The sequence below is a fragment of the Alosa pseudoharengus genome, unplaced genomic scaffold, assembly GCF_046254945.1.
Source record: "Alosa pseudoharengus isolate Yale_2024_CS ecotype anadromous, Long Island Sound unplaced genomic scaffold, YU_APseudo_1.1 YU_APseudo_1.1_scf_14, whole genome shotgun sequence".
NCBI classification, from domain to species: Eukaryota; Metazoa; Chordata; class Actinopteri; order Clupeiformes; family Clupeidae; genus Alosa; species Alosa pseudoharengus.
Window position 1 is genome coordinate 34,169,237 of NW_027468609.1, and position 16,177 is coordinate 34,185,413.

General features: G+C 43.9%; 1 protein-coding gene across 1 annotated transcript; it reads left to right on the forward strand.

Annotated features, from left to right (window-relative positions):
• The first annotated feature begins 1,183 nt into the window (after positions 1-1,183).
• On the forward strand, positions 1,184-10,009 carry LOC143123395 (adenosine receptor A2b-like). The gene is made up of 3 exons (XM_076284776.1): positions 1,184-1,500; positions 4,771-5,660; positions 8,360-10,009. Exons 2-3 carry the CDS (start codon positions 5,293-5,295, stop codon positions 9,525-9,527), a joined length of 1,536 nt encoding a protein of 511 aa, XP_076140891.1. The 5' UTR covers positions 1,184-1,500; positions 4,771-5,292; the 3' UTR covers positions 9,528-10,009.
• Positions 10,010-16,177: the final 6,168 nt, after the last annotated feature.

The following is a 16,177-nucleotide window of genomic DNA, read 5'->3' on the forward strand; positions in this document are numbered from 1 at the left end:
TGTGGTCCATGGGTTTTTGTAAGTGGCCGGTCTGAAAAAGTTTAGGAAACACTGGAACACTAGTCGCCTATAGGCTATTTTAAATGTGCAACATGATGCAAACGAGTTGTACAGAAATAAATGAAATATAGAGGCATCAGACAGAATTGTATAGGTAACCTGACTCCGCCAGATGGATTTGCTCCGCATATCCATCTGGGAACTTTTCATTGAAGAACTTTTGGGAAAGGGCGGACATACTGGTTAGCTGATTGGATAAACCATCTGTCTATCACCACCTTTGTTGGTTATCGACGGGCCAAATCAACCAATTAGATGAACAAAGTATTCTTCTAATGCCTAACATACAATTAAGTTAGGTAACGTGACAAACGTTAAGATGTTTTAACTTACCATTTATGAACCTAATCAACGACAATTCCCATCAAGTTTTCACGGTAGGCCCTACACTTCTGAAGATAGTATATTCCTCCATTATGAACTGGAATCAGCCGTGGAGGATGTCTGTGTCATTCATTCCTCCCAGCTGCATGGCTGAGACTCATAGCTTCACAGTTTACCCAGGAATACTTTCTAATTTGAATAAAACTTGCGCGATAGCTATGCTCATCTCTGTGGATGCCGTCATGTTGTTCGTTGCGTCACACCTCAACCCGCCTCAAAGCCAACGCTGATTGGACGTTCGTTTGGTGAACTGCTCCAAATTTTCTTTAACGGAAAGTATCCAGACTGATCTGCGAGTGAAACCCTGAAGCTCGCGAGATCAGGATGGTCTCACGAGGCTATAGGTCTGGTGGCTATTTAGAAAATTTAGCTATGCGTAGAGATACTGCAGTTGATGCTATAAGAACTGACATCATCAAGTGTCGGAATTGACCATGAGAATCCTATATGAGAGGGCGAATAAGCACCAAATATTATACCCCTATACGACATGCATATAAAATATGCCTTTACCAACTCACCATAAGCACATAGGCCAGACGTAACAGGATGATTAAATCAGTTAAGGACTTCATGCAAATTTTCTCATGTTTTTCACGGTTCATGAAATAGCCAAGTGTACGGACATTTTGACAATAAAAAAAATTGGAGTAACCTAGGCTATCATATCACCTGCCTGGAGCACACTGGTATGGCTAGGGCCACAAGCCGGAACATTTGATTTTTTTAATGAGAAGGCACTACATGCAGAGTGCAAACGCTTCGTTTAGCCCACCACGTGCTACTCTCCGCTGCATCAGGCACTACCGCGCGCAGTCGGCAGTGGCACTCGGCAGAGGGATTTTTACACCGACGCAAAGCGTGGGGAACTACTGGAGGTTGTGTTTTCCCCTGTGGGCTAATCATTTAAAACTATTTCTAATACGCGGGGTCTTTCATGGTGGGCTAACGAAACTTTTCCAATCGAACGTAGGCTAATTTATGAAAAGGTCATATTTTTGCTGGATATTCTTCTTGTAGCCTGAGACAGTCAACCTCCACAAGTTTGCACCTCCCGTAAGTATTTTTTTTAATTAACTCTGGTGTTTACTGATGACTGCTACAATACTACCGACTCTTTCTTTTTTTCTTCAGTTTTGCGACAAAGTAGGCTATACAATTTAATGGAGACAGTTAATGCAATCTAAATATCCCATCAGAGGTAATTGTTTCGCAATTGTTAAGTTTGTAGGATACACATTATAATGTTGGCTAGTCTGTTAGACTGCTGTTCCTTTCATTAACGTTGTACTCCGCTTTGCGTCGGCCTTTTCTAATAATAATGACAATTTCACAGTCAGTTTCATGGACTAAAATATTTTCTGTTTAAAGATGCCGTGTTGAATTTGACACCACCCATTCGTCTCACAGCGTTATCTTGTCATTGCACAGGAGATGCGCTTTGTTACATTATCGTAACATGTGTATTGTTCTCACACTCACGCAAATGTTTAGAGGGGGGGAGTGAAAGGGCTTTATGTGGTAGTTAACTTAATTCTTCTTAGCTTCCATGTACCTTGACATCCAGCGCAAATTCTTTGAGCTGCGGGCAGTGTGATAAACTATTTTTATGTGGCACTGCTGTTTTTGACTGACGGCTTCCTGATAGCATTCAACCCACAGCCGTGCTTTGGCTTTTATCGTATTCCACAAGGCTCCCGAGGTCCCCACAGAGTCTGATAGCCAAACGCAGTACCAACACAGACTAGCAGGATAATCATAATATCATTCCCCTCCCTGAGCCTTTTATAGAGCTAAATGAGGTCCTCCTCTGGCAAACGCCCCGCTATTCGCTATTCAGATGCGTCCTCTATACTGAGCAGCTGGCATCTATTAGAGCAAAAGCCCTCTTAATAGAACCAGTCCTTACTTGTATTTTCTGGTAGGCGAATAGGCAATGTTTGAGGCAACATGAAAAGTTCCAAGGGAGAACTGTTTCAAGACTTACATGTAATGTATTGCCTCTTGTAGTCACAAAACCATCTCCCCTCAACAGCAAATCTTCCATCAGTTTGGTAGGGAAGTGTCAGGGAGCATACATCCATTTGAGAACTTGGGTGGGATATTACTCTCAGGAAGTCTTTATTCTTGATGTGAACCATACACGCATCACAGGAATCCCCCTTGTTGAATCATAATCTGGTCCTCGGCATCACTAAGCAAGACCAGCAGACAGGGGAGCATCCTTTTAAATGTCTGATATTACAGGCTAACAACAGTGGAATCACTTCTTACACTCAACAGTGGAGGGAACACTTGGACCAACCCAGGAAAAGAGAGAGTTGCAAGAATAATTATTGATTATACATAAAAATATGTACATAATAATAATACAATGGTGTAAATCCATCATGCAAGATAAATTAAATGCATGGTGATGTTTGAATCAATGAAAAGCTCATACAACTAATTAGTGGTTAGGCATCAGCAAATTGGGTTACTTAGGGACAAGATAGGCTAATAATAAACTGACCCACTAAAGCCTTCTTGACAAGTCGTGGTAGATTAGTTAATCAATATCTCAGGTCTCACTTGTTTTGCAAAAGAGCCCAGTGAGCATTGAATCGCACAAGGAAGTGACTGTTTGTCAGGCTTTCTTTGTGACTCAGGGCCTAATAGAACATGTCTTTGGTAAGCCTCAACAGATCCCTCTTTAGCACTGCTGATAGTGTAGCTCATCAGGTACGGCTGCCGGGAACCTGCAGATTACCCTAGAGGAATTCTATGACACACACACACACACACACACGCACACTCACTCACACACACACACACACACACACACACACACACTGACACACACACACACACACACACACACACACACACACACTGACACACACACACACACACACACACACACACACACGCACACTCACTCACACACACACACACACACACACACACACTGACACACACACACACACACACACACACACTGACACACACACACACACACACACACACACACTGACACACACACACACACACACACACACACACACACACATAGCTAGGACACATCTTATCACACACAGCACAGAGATGCCCCTGGGGGCGGGCCTTTGAAGACATCCAGACAGGCCGCCGATGGCAGCGCAAGCGAAGCCAAAGAGAACAGCGGCCTTGTTCCGTCTGATAGATGGCTAATTTGTTGAGGTATGTTTTGTGAACTGTGGCTGCCAAAGTCTCTTGGCTGCACAAAACAAACTGCCTGCCTGCCTGCCTGTCTGAGCAGGAGCCAAAAGCTGTTTTCTCAGCCCTCTGAACATGAATGCTTGGGGTCGAGAGAGAGAGAGAGATAAAGATAAACAAATCAATTGTAATATTTTAACGTCCCTTCTCAGGGTTTGCCAAGCGTTTTGAGTTCATTGAATGGCCATGGTTTATCTTTTCCTCTTGATGCGTTTACTGTTGTGTTGTATACAGAGGTTTATTCGCATTGACCTACATCTGTTTTTAACACAGTGGTCATGGGGTTAACACTGTGGGCATTCTTAGAGTTCTCCAACCCATCAAACTGTTCATTGTCATTTGACTTGAGGGGCATGAAGGTTGGTATGTCACAGTTAGTCGGTTTATAATAACCTGGTCTGGGGGACTGGACTTGCATTAAATAGTTCATGTAGAGTCAACCGGGGATAATATTTCAAAATAGCATTTCGCAGAGACAATGTGGCCTCTGAAAATACCTTGAAATGGGTTTGTGCTTTGTTTGTGCAAACACAGAGATGTACCTTCCTTTGAAAAAGGCTTGCAAGCACTAAGCAGAGTCATGTGAGAGCAAGTACAATCGAGGGCTTGTGCTAAGAAATCTGAGCCAATTATAGTAAAATCTTTGCAGTGCTGAACTGTACATTTCCTGGAGATTTGTCGAGGTCAAGGAAGTGGAGCACAGGGTCTTGTGATGAATTGCAAAGGCATACGTTCTCTTCTGTACGTGGGGGAAAGGACTTCTTAAAATAAAACCTGCCATTGTTGGACTTTCTACTTGTGTGGGAAATTGACCTCCCGGTTTGAAAGATAGATGGCTTATTTGACCCGGTATGATTGTGTGTGCGTGCAACGCCTCTGCATGCATGCGTGCATCATTGGGGGGTTTGTGTGTGGGCGTATAGATGCGCTGTATGTGTGTGTGCATTGACGCAATGGCCATATATGTGTTTTTTTTTTTCTCTGATCACTCTTCCTCTTTCTTTCTTTCTTTCTTTCTTTCTTTCTTTCTCTCTCTCTCTCTCTGTCTCTATCTTGCTCTCTGTCACTTTCGATTTTTTTCTCTGTCTGCAGGGCTTGTAAGTAACAAGTGGCATCGTACCGCTCCCCGAAACGCTCTCTGCTCCCAAAAAAAGTGACCAGGACGAGAAGCAGAGGTCACACCCAAGTTTGGCAGTTTGGCAGAGGTGGAGAACAGAGTCCAGAGTGGAGTCCAGGTGCTTTACAGCACGGGAACGCTTTCAGGCAGAACCCATCATTCAGTCGCAGCACCGGTGCAGCCTCCAGCAACTCCCACCCCTTCTTACGAGATCCTCCCCTCCCTCCAGACTCGCGCCAGAGCAAAACAAGGCTCCGAACCAGAGGAGAGCATCAGTAGAATGTCCAGTGGACCCAATGTAGACGGCGACGCGCTGAGGATCTGATTTGTTTTTGTTTGTCTAAAACGGACATCACACTGGCATGGGACTCTCGCTCACGTCTACGCCGGGCACTCCTCCGCCTCCAGTCAGTGCCCTGAGGAGCAGCCATGCTCCTGCCCACTGACGCGGCCCCCTCTTCCCTCCCTGGTCCTGGTCCCCCCGGCTGCCCCCAGCCATGCCTCTGCACGAGGGGGAGCTCCCGCCGCCCGGCACCTCCCCCACCCTGGACAGCATCTACATCGGCCTGGAGCTGCTCATCGCACTGCTGGCCGTAGCGGGCAACGTGCTGGTCTGCTGGGCCGTGTGCCTTAACAGCAACCTGCAGAGCATCACCAACTACTTTGTGGTGTCGCTGGCCGTGGCTGACATCGCCGTGGGCCTGCTGGCCATCCCGTTCGCCGTGGCCATCAGCACGGGCTTCTGCTCGCACTTCCACGGCTGCCTGTTCATCGCCTGCTTCGTGCTGGTGCTGACGCAGAGCTCCATCTTCAGCCTGCTGGCCATCGCCATCGACCGCTACATCGCCATCAAGATCCCCCTCAGGTGAGCTTAGGGGACTGACTGGTGTTAGCAGTGCTGGTTGTGAGAATCAAAACTAACAACGTGGGCAGACACACAGTGCAATATAACAGTTTAGGTGTGCTTTTACTCAGGTTTTGGTACTAATTCCTGTTTCTATTCCTGTATTTATTTTCTTGTTATTTTTTTCTGTTTATCTATTTGTCTGTTCCCTATGTGTCAGGTTGTGTTGCAGTGGTGTGTGTGGTACGGTATGCAGCTATGAGTGGCACATTTCTGAGACAAATTTCCCTCCTGGGACAATAAAGTTGATCTTATCTTATGTTATCTTACCTTATACACCAGGATCTTTGTTAGAACCAGTAACGGAATTAAACTCGAAAGAAGAGAGTACCGCACACTGAGAGTAGCTCCAAATTACAGTTAATAGACTGACATAATTTCTTCTTTCAAGTTTAGTACCTTTGTGAACGGATCATTGATGATGCAATATCTGAGTGTGTTGACGTTTAGGGGTGTTCAGAAGTATATCAGAGCAGGACAGCAGAACAGGATCTTCCATCCTCTATGTGCCTTTATAAGTTATTCTTGTTGTGTATTGGTTAGATCAATTTTGATTATTTCACCAGTCATGATATCTAAACACAAAACTTGTACAAAAAGTAGATCATATTATGCTGAGCTGGGTCTAAACGGCGCCAAAAACAAGTGCTGCTTTTTTTCTCAAGCTGACGAAGAACACAGAGCATGTGGAGAAGCAAACTCGTCTAGGTTAGCTGCGTGTGCCTGTGGTTGTAGAGGAATGTGTGCGTGTTTGTAGTAACCACAGGGATAAATCGCTGTTTGTCTGAGGATTTAAATAAAGCGGTAGGTTGTGAGTCACTATCATGTTGAGGTTGAATGTGCTCTGATCACAAGGCTAACTTTCCACACTGCATTTGTTGAGCTGCCAAGCTGAGTGTAGATAAAAATGTCTGGTGTTTGGAAGTAGTTTCAGATCAGAGCTCAGAAGTGGACTGTTGATCAGTAATGATCAGCAAGCGCTGTTGTTGTTCTCGGTATGGATACTGGCGTGGTCTTTAGTACATTGGCTGTTAAAACTATGAAGTTTTAATTGTAAGTTAAAAAATTAAAAAAGCAAAAGAATGGAATGTCTAGGAATGAAAAAAATGACCTAAATGTACAGTATGTACTGTGTATATGCAAAGAAAAGTAACATCTTTATTTATCGGAGCAACCCTTCATGCTTTCTCTGTCTTTCTTTCTTTCTTTTTTTCCCTCTCTCTCTCTCTTTGTCTCTCTCTTTTTACACATGCACGCACGCACTGTTTTCATTTTCATTTTATCATCTCAGTCATCTACTAATTTTGTAAAAGAGAACCATAAAGACTGAATAACCTTCATGCAGATAAACGTGGCACCGATCTGCTGATACTGCAGTCAGCTGAAACCACAAAGTACAAATTATGCAAAATCCAACTTACTATACTGAGGGCCCTCAAACAGCAGTCACAATGATAGGCACACAAATATATATATATTTTTTTTAATATCAGAAGGATGGCACCAAGCTTTTTGAATACCCTGGCGTGGTTGGTCTTTTCCTCCTCATATTTTTGCATGGAGACGAGAGGATATTGGCTAATTACAGTTTATGGTGGTAAATGGCAACAATTTGTCAGTCAAATGCATACTACACAGCCATGAGGTATGCACACACACCCAGACATAGAATGAGCAAAATCTAAAATTAGCCTTCAGGCTTTCCAAAACAGCCAGCTGGAATGAGTGTACCTATATGTACGAGGCTCCAACAGTTCCCTGGAAGCCCCTCGGTCGGGCGTTGTCTTCCCTAGAAAACCCTAACAGGTGTTGATTGCATAAGGAGGCTGGATGATGAGTGTGAATGAGGCTGCAGCAGCAGTGGAGCCGCTGTAAGACCGGCAGCTTTAAACGAGGCGGGTAGCAGTCCGCAGCGCAGCAGGGAAACATCATCTGGGATGAGTCACCTGGGATTAGCTGACCCATACGTCCAGTCCCCTCCATCCCCTGGGCAGCTTCACCCTCCCCACAGTGTCCTGTCCGTCAGTAGGGTGGACGGGGCTTGTGTTCGGTCAGGCCGCATGAACGCTCACACGCCTCCATGTTTTGTGGATTTCGGTCTTTGTTCTAAGTGAAGGAGTGTATTGGACTGATGTTTGTTCGTGATCATTCACTTCTATTGTGATGTTCCCAGAATACATCAAAGATGTCTCCTGAGCTACAGTGAACTTTGGTCTTGAAGCTGTCTTACGACCCCTAAAGGGTACAGGTTGGCTCAAACAAAGACGACTAAAGCCTGTCTGGCTGTACATTTTCTAAGTTATAGCCATCCGCTAATTCATCAAAGCAAAGAAACAATAGCAATTTCCTTAACACTAACAGTGGGGCCAGGAGTCCATATTTTTGAAAACACAGTAACTCCCTAGGATGTTTTCTAGATTCATTGTGTTAGAACTGGACAGTACATCATGGTACTAGTTTTCAGTGTTTTTTGCATCTTTATGCACCAGTATGAAATGTGTTCATGTCAATGTTATTGTTAGTTGAAATATTGAATGTCAGCAATATAATACATGCTATTCTCTCAACATAATACTCTCTGTTTGTGTCTGTGTCTGTGTGTGTCTGGGTGCTTGTGTGTGTGTATATGTCTTTGTCTGTGTCTGTTCAATATCAAACAGGTACAACAGTCTGGTGACTGGCCGAAGAGCCAAGGGCATTATCGCCATTTGCTGGATACTCTCTGTTGTCATCGGCCTGACGCCAATGTTGGGGTGGCACAAACAACGGCAAAACATCACTGCCGTTGCCAACACCAATGCCAACACCAATGCGTCTGTCTGCCCAGCGGGCACGACCAAGTGCCTGTTTGAGGACGTGGTCAGCATGGACTACATGGTCTACTTCAACTTCTTCAGCTGCGTGCTGGCGCCCCTCCTGGCCATGCTGGCCATCTACACACGCATCTTCATGGCCGCGCGGCGGCAGCTGCGGCTCATGGAGCTCAAGCTGGCGAACGTGCCCCGCCACATCCACCAGATAGGCGACTGCCCCGCGACCACCTCCTCCGCCTCCTCCTCCACCTCGCGCTCCACACTCCAGAAGGAGGTCCACGCGGCCAAGTGCCTCGCCATCATCGTGGGCCTGTTCGCCGTGTGCTGGCTGCCCGTACACATCCTCAACTGCTTGACCTTCTTCTGCGGGCCGTATCAACGGCCTCCGTGGGTTATGTACCTGGCCATCATCCTCTCGCACGGCAACTCGGTGGTCAACCCGTTCATTTACGCGTACCGAATCCGCGAGTTCCGCCACACGTTCCGGCGGATCATCCGGCAGAAACTCCTGGGCCAGGGCATGCGGCTAGGCGGGCTGGGAGGAGGTGCAATCAGCCGGATCGGCACCAACACGTCGCCGGCGGTCAGCATGGTCGACTCCACCTGCACAGTGGTGAACGGCTATGCGCTGGAGCCCAGCCCCAAGCTGGGTCCAGCGCCTCACGATGGCCCCCGGCCGTGTTACCTGGAGGAGGGCTCCACGGGTCTTCCCCGCTGGGACGGCAGCCTGGGTGTGCGGCATGTGGGCTACGCGAACAATGGCCATGGCGCCGGCTCCAACGTCACCAGTGGCAGTGGCTTCCTGCACACGCCCCAGCTGACCCCACAGAATGCCCACCACGCCAGGAGCTGTCCCTGGCGACACGAGCACGAGCACCAGCACGAGGGCAGCCCGCCGCCCAGGGCAGCCGAGGTCGTGGAAGTGAAGGATTGTGGGACAGTTTCACCAACAGACGTCAGATCACTGTTCTCCATAAGGACTAACCTCACCACTGAGCTCACGCGGGTCTCGTGATATCACAGTGGTCCTGATGACTAGATGAAGGAAACCGTTAAAGTGAACCACTAAAATCCGCACAATACTGGTGTGGTGGACGCTGGGTGGACTACATGACCAGGTCAGGGTGTGGTGGACAACTTGAGACATTCAGTCATGGATATTTTATACCACGTTCGTCATGAACTTGGGCCTGACCATTGATAGCACATAGACACTTATATCTGCTCTGCAAAAACTCATAGGAAACTGATGTACTGTGAAGTATTCTCATTTCTATTCTCAACACTGGCTTTACACAGACCAGGTGAACAATGAACAAGCTCTCCCCCAGATTACTTATTGACTATGGATTGTCCTTCGACTTTTGAGTCTTTGCACTTGTCATCGATCATATTGACTGACCGTTCTAAGTAAGCATGTTTATTGTATCTCAGTCCCTGACAGCATCTTGTTTTTGTGTTGACTATATGTGACCAAATATACCATTTGAACTATGATTGTTGTTCAGTCTCTGCATTATTAGTCATAAACATGAAAACAAAACCGAAGTCATCTTCACACAGTCATCCAACAACTCTGAGATCTCACTGCTTACACGAATAGTCTCTAAACATGTGCAGTTTTGTGGTTTTCGCAGTAGTTAGCTGTAAGCAGATCTCTGCAAGGCATTTACTGTATCTCTCAGACCCCAGAGAACTCTTTGACATTTCCACTTAAGCCTGGAATAAATTGCATCAATGATCAGTGTGTTGGAGATCTACTAATACTTGCGGAAGATTCGCCCAGAGCATTGTGGTCACTGTCCACATTGTGCAATAAGTAGACTGGACAGAAGAGGACAGATGCTTTTATTTTCCCACAACAAGCTTATTCTGGAAGCCATTTATAAATGGGGTTGATATTTTATTGCGCTCTTAATATAATATATGGTCCTTTAGGAAGTTTTTATGGAGTGGCAATGTAATACAGGCCATTATTTGTGTCTTTTATGATATGTTTAAACTTCTGTACATCTGTAGGAGACTTCTGGATACCCCTATATATTGTTTACAGTCAACCTGAATAATTCAGGATTTTTTCAGATTATCCACAATCCAAAATTATTACCAATGACCACAATTAAACTAAGCCATCTAGTCCTTGCATATTATTAAACATTATATTTTAATTCTGTTTGTGCTAATGTCTACGAATGTTGCATTCAAATAAATTAATAAGTGACTATGTACAGTAAAGATAAAACTACACTGCCTAGGTATGTCCCTCCTCCCTAGCTAAACTCAAAACAGGTCAATAACATGGTCATAGTGGAATTTATTCACAGGAAGTATAGACCCTGGCAAACAATATATTTTCCCTGTGCTGTAAGTCAGTGGATGTGTGTATAGTATAAGGTTAGAATAAGAGGACAGCTTTATGTTGCCATATATAGACTGCTGGGTCTTAGTCAGCAATACTGTATATGTCTGCTTTTTATACCAGTGAGCCAGTCTGCAAGTATATCCTTTACAGGTCCATCACTGTTGCTCATGGAGCATTAGCTCGTATAACTTATGGTAGCTTTGCTCTGCATATGCATTTCACCGTAGGAAACAATGTGTTGGTTATTGAACTCTGTTATTTACCACTCACACGCACATCTACAGTACAAACGACTCACAGCTCACATCATCTTACAGAGTCCTGTTACTGTGTTGACAGAGTTGCTGCTGACGCCAGTCTACGGGCTTAATGCAATGGAAATCAAATGAAGAGGGCATTTGATGGTATCTTTTATAGAGCCATTATGCCCTGCTGCTCCTCATTATATTGGGCTTTGGTGGAAAAACTGCATTAAACAAAACAGCATTAAAGCGGGTCGGGAGGCCAAGAAGAGGTGTTGTGATGGAGGAGGCGATGAAAGGGTGGGGGTGGGGGTGATTATTATTCCCTTTAAGGCTTGATATACAGCATGCCAAACGTCCATTGGACAGACAAAAGGTGTATGTGGGGGGAAAAAACACAAAATTGAGTTGATTCCGATAGGATGGTTTTATGTTTATTGAGGGTGTGGATTTAAAGAAATGTTTACATGGTCCCCAGCATGCTCAGCTCTTACCAAACTGAATTATCTGGACTGAGTGAATATTAGTGGTGAAGTGACAAATTGTGACCCTCACACAACACTGTAGAATAATACCTAAAGATTAGAAGGTAGTTTTATAATATGACCTTCCTTTTTATTAGTTGAAGACTACAACTACATGCAAATGATGGCTCTTGGGTTTAATGATTTAACTGTGTGCCGTGTGTGTGGGGGGGTTTCTCTCTTCTTCTTTTGAAAGCTATTGTTATGTGTTAGGTGGTGTTGTGTGAACCAGGCCTGTTGAGTTCACTGCACATACAGGACACCACTATAATCTTCCCCAAACCACTTCCTCAAATGACATTAGCTTTGTGGGGCTGTGTTTGAGTTGGCCACTGATCATCCATGAGAGGTCAATGTTTGGTGTCTTTGTCTGTACGTGTGTGTGTGTGTGTGTGTGAGAGAGAGAGAGAACGAGAAAGAACAAAAGAAATAAAGAGAGTGTTAGGTTGGTTGTGTGTGTGTTTTGGTGACAGATATAACCTCTGCCAAGATTAACAAGGAAGCCGTTCTCATGATGATTCATTGACAAAAAAAGATTAAGAACTATCAGAATTATCAGAATTATATGTGGCTGTTTGCAGTAAATGGGTTTCTGTTCTTTCTCTCATTGACAATGGGATTCTGAGCCCATCTGATGGAGAGGTGATCTGTGATGAACTTCCCTGAACCTAACTTCTGTTTGCTTTTTCAGTCACTGATACGACCTCATGTATCACACCAAACTGGTGACTCAGTCACTTTGGTCCGAATGGTCAGCGAATACAAGCCCGTCTCCAAAAGCAACTGACACTACATCCCAGAGGGTGAAATGAACTAGCTGTCTTTATTGTCTCACAAAAGAAACAAGGGTTGTTAAAAAAGCTGTTTGTCTCACTGTGCCATCAACTTGTGGTCTGTGTGATGGTGCTGAAACGTAAGTATGTGTGGAGTTAACAAAACACCCCATGCTGACATGGATCTTTGGTGCCCTGACAGCTCCTGTTTCACGGCAAAATGAGTTTTCGCCTTTGTGACACGAAAGCCTGAGTTAGAGCGCAATCAGCAGTCAGCTTGGCTGGTCTGTGTCTGTGATCTGAACATCGGTCTGCGTAATCAGACAGCTGGCCCTGTGGTCCAGCACACTCTCCTGGCGGCTGGCTTCACAGAAGGCCAGAGTTACTGAGGCTTAGCAGACCTGCGTCCAGATCACACACAAGGTCAATTTGAGGTCATGGTGGCAAGCGTGAGAATTGCAGTCTTACATTGTGTGTTGCAAGTCTTACATTGTGTGTGGTGGTTTCTCATTTAAACCTCTAACCTCTAAAAGTTGACTTTTCCTGTGGATTAAAGAATGGTTGTCCCTTTGACATGGAAGTATTCTTGGGAAATGTGTTTATTTTAGGTTTGATGCTTTCTGTGTGGCTAGATCTTCACTAGATGATGGAGTGTTTTGGGAGCAAGTGGGAGTATCAGACTCTGCGCAATGCTCATCTTCGCCTGCCGGCCCTTTGTCCCCCGTATGGCCCCCTGGGGACATAGTGTTTATGTCTCCATGTGTCCTTGTGACACCAAAGCTCTGTTTTATTTCTGAGGAACAAACCCCTGAGTCTTATTGAATGCAGAGGAGAAATTATGTCATTATCAGCCGGGAAAACTCTTTTTTTGCTCTCCAAGGGCTATTATTTTCCTGGAATTGACTGGGAAGGATTGGAGAAGTCCAATTTGAGCCACAGTTTGTTGTCATGATGTGAATCTACATGACAATAAAATTCCTTGTATCCTTGTATCTTTGTATCCATGTTTACCTGAACCTTTAGAACATGCCTTCCCACTTCAACGCCTAGAGCCATTTGGTGAAGGATCGGCATTCCAAGTGCTGATTCAGTAGGAAAGACATTCAGCAGAGCAGGTGATTGCGCAATCACAAGAATGTCCTGGCTCAGGATCATTTTAACATTAAATGATGGAGGATAATTTTAACGCTTTAGAATGATCTTCATACAGTGGAAATCTATTTATTTCCTTGATGATCACATCTTCAGGCCGTCCATTTACGACATGTTGATTTACAATTTGCACAACTAATTTTAGATGCTTGTCATGGTAAAGGTTGTTTTTATCAAAACTTTCTGTTGATCTCTTTTTTAATGTTGTACATTTTCTCCTACCCTCTGCCTGTCTCTAGCTTTTGTGGCTGTTTAACAAGACTGTGAGAGAGAAAGCAAGAGAAGCACTTCTGTGACAGTGTGTATTTATTTTTACTGCTTCATCAATACGATTACTGTGTTGTGACAAGTGAGCTTGTCAGGTGAGTTTCATTGCCTTGCGAAATCTGTCTCCATGGTGCAAGTCTTACATAGGAGAAAAAAAGGTCTGTTTTCCAATGAGTTTTCCGTCAGTGTAAATAAGTGCACACAAAACTTTTTACTTATATACCATTCTATTTGGTTAACACACTGACAAGTCAATGATATCTAAAAGCCATATATTTACTATGTTGCTTTTCTTAATTTCCGACTTTGTTGTCTTCTTTGGGAACGGGATGGCTGACAAGCCTGTGTATGAGAATAGCAGGAATCTCTGATTTCCTCTCTGGATCAGCCATGTCAAAAACAACTGCAGTCGTCCACTTATTTGGCCAGAAGCGTAAGATATTCCCAGCAAGACCGTTTTTCTGCATAGACACAATGCAACAATGTCTCTCTCTCTCTCTCTCTCTCTCTCTCTCTCTCTCTCTCTCTCTCTCTCTCTCTCTCTCTCTCTTTACACACACACAAACAGAGAGAGAGAGAGCAAACAGAAGTATATATTGTCACCACCAGCCTCTCAATTCTCATTTGTTTTTCATTAATAGCAGTGTTGGGCAAGTTACTTCAAAATCGTAATGTACTATGCATTACTTATTACTGTCATTTCAAAGTAATTTGTTACATTATAATATTACTGTCTCTGAATTGTCTCTGAATTACACTACTATTGCATTACTTTTAAGTTACTTTCACCAAAATATCTAGAAATATGGATTTGCCATTCTAAATGCAGTTTATTACGCTCAATGCAGCTCATTGCTCTTCCAATGGAGGGAGATGTGGTATAGAATAATGACTGAGCTAGGCTTAAGGCTAACAACATACAGTAAGAATACAATAGGCGCAGTGCTCATGATGCAAAACAAGGAACAATCATAGTCAGAATTTTGTTAAAAACCGACAAAATGTCAAAGTCTGGTAAATTGTGATATAAATACTGTAACTTTAAGGCCTAGGCCTGCTCAATAGAGAGCCTATTGTAAATCAAAGCTTAATAAAGACATGTCAAGATGGTGGCCTACTGGCCATTTCGGTGCCCTAAGTGAGTGGCTTTGAGTGAGTGACATTTAAATGGTAACTCAAACACCTAAAGTAAAATAAAAGGCCTATTATACAGACCATTACTGTGTGTTTTTTAACATTAATTTCTGAAGAAATGCTGTTTTCTTATAAATGGTGCACGGTCACTTTAAGAGCATTGATCTTTACGTTCTCATAATGCCCTTTTGCCAGCTCTTGTTTACAAGCCTTGTTTGTTGAGTTACATTGATAGCACAATATTAACAATAATATGCACAATGTTAAGTTGTTTTAAGCAGCCTTCATTGCTCTGGAAAGTATGCAATGACATGTTGCTTCACATTTCGTTTAGCAAATAAAAGTGAATTATGAGCCTGGTATCCACCTAGCTATCTGAATGGATTTTTTGTCGACTTGGCATATCATGTGCTTCATGTAGCCTAAATGCTTGGGAAACGAATTATTGAAGACCCACCAATTCCATTCTACTAGTACTACATGGTGGAGATTGAGAGAAACCCAAAAAGTATGTACCATAGTGCATTCTGACATTGTAAACGTTATTGATGAAGAGTGAAACGCAGTTTGTAGTAAAGCTACTATTCATTGGTTACATTTGGGTGCCCCCTCTGTCCTTTGGTGCCCTACGCAAAGTGCGTGATGCGCGTGGTGGGAGCGGTGGCACTGCAGGCTACACAATCTTTTTCTGCATTTCTATCCCTTTATTCTCTTTAATTCAAGTTCACAGCTCAAAGCTGTCATGCACTAGAAGAACATAGTTTGTGTTTTATCAAGAATAAAAAAGATTAGCGTGGCACCACTTTAGATGTTTCATTAAATTACTTGTGCTATTTCGCGAGGCATAGTGAGATCTTTTGGTTTCGCACACAAAGTGCACTAACTATTATGTTCTTCATATCCTTGTCTCTGACAAGCTAAAAATAATGAGCGTAGGCTTATGTCCATCCCGCAAATAGAGTCCGACTTTGAGTCTGCTGCAGCCACAGTCATCTTCAACCAGTATCAGGAGCAGGGCCTGAAGTTAACTTTTTTGGCCACCAGCCACTGTGGCAGGTGAATTTTGAAATCCACCTGCCACAGTGGTTTTTTACCAGCCAAAATTATTTTGTGCCCAAAATAAAGGTGAACGGCTCAGAAAATGCATATGGTTCTTGAACTTGTACATAATACACATTACAGTAGGCTATTCAAGTAAAAGTAAAAAAGTA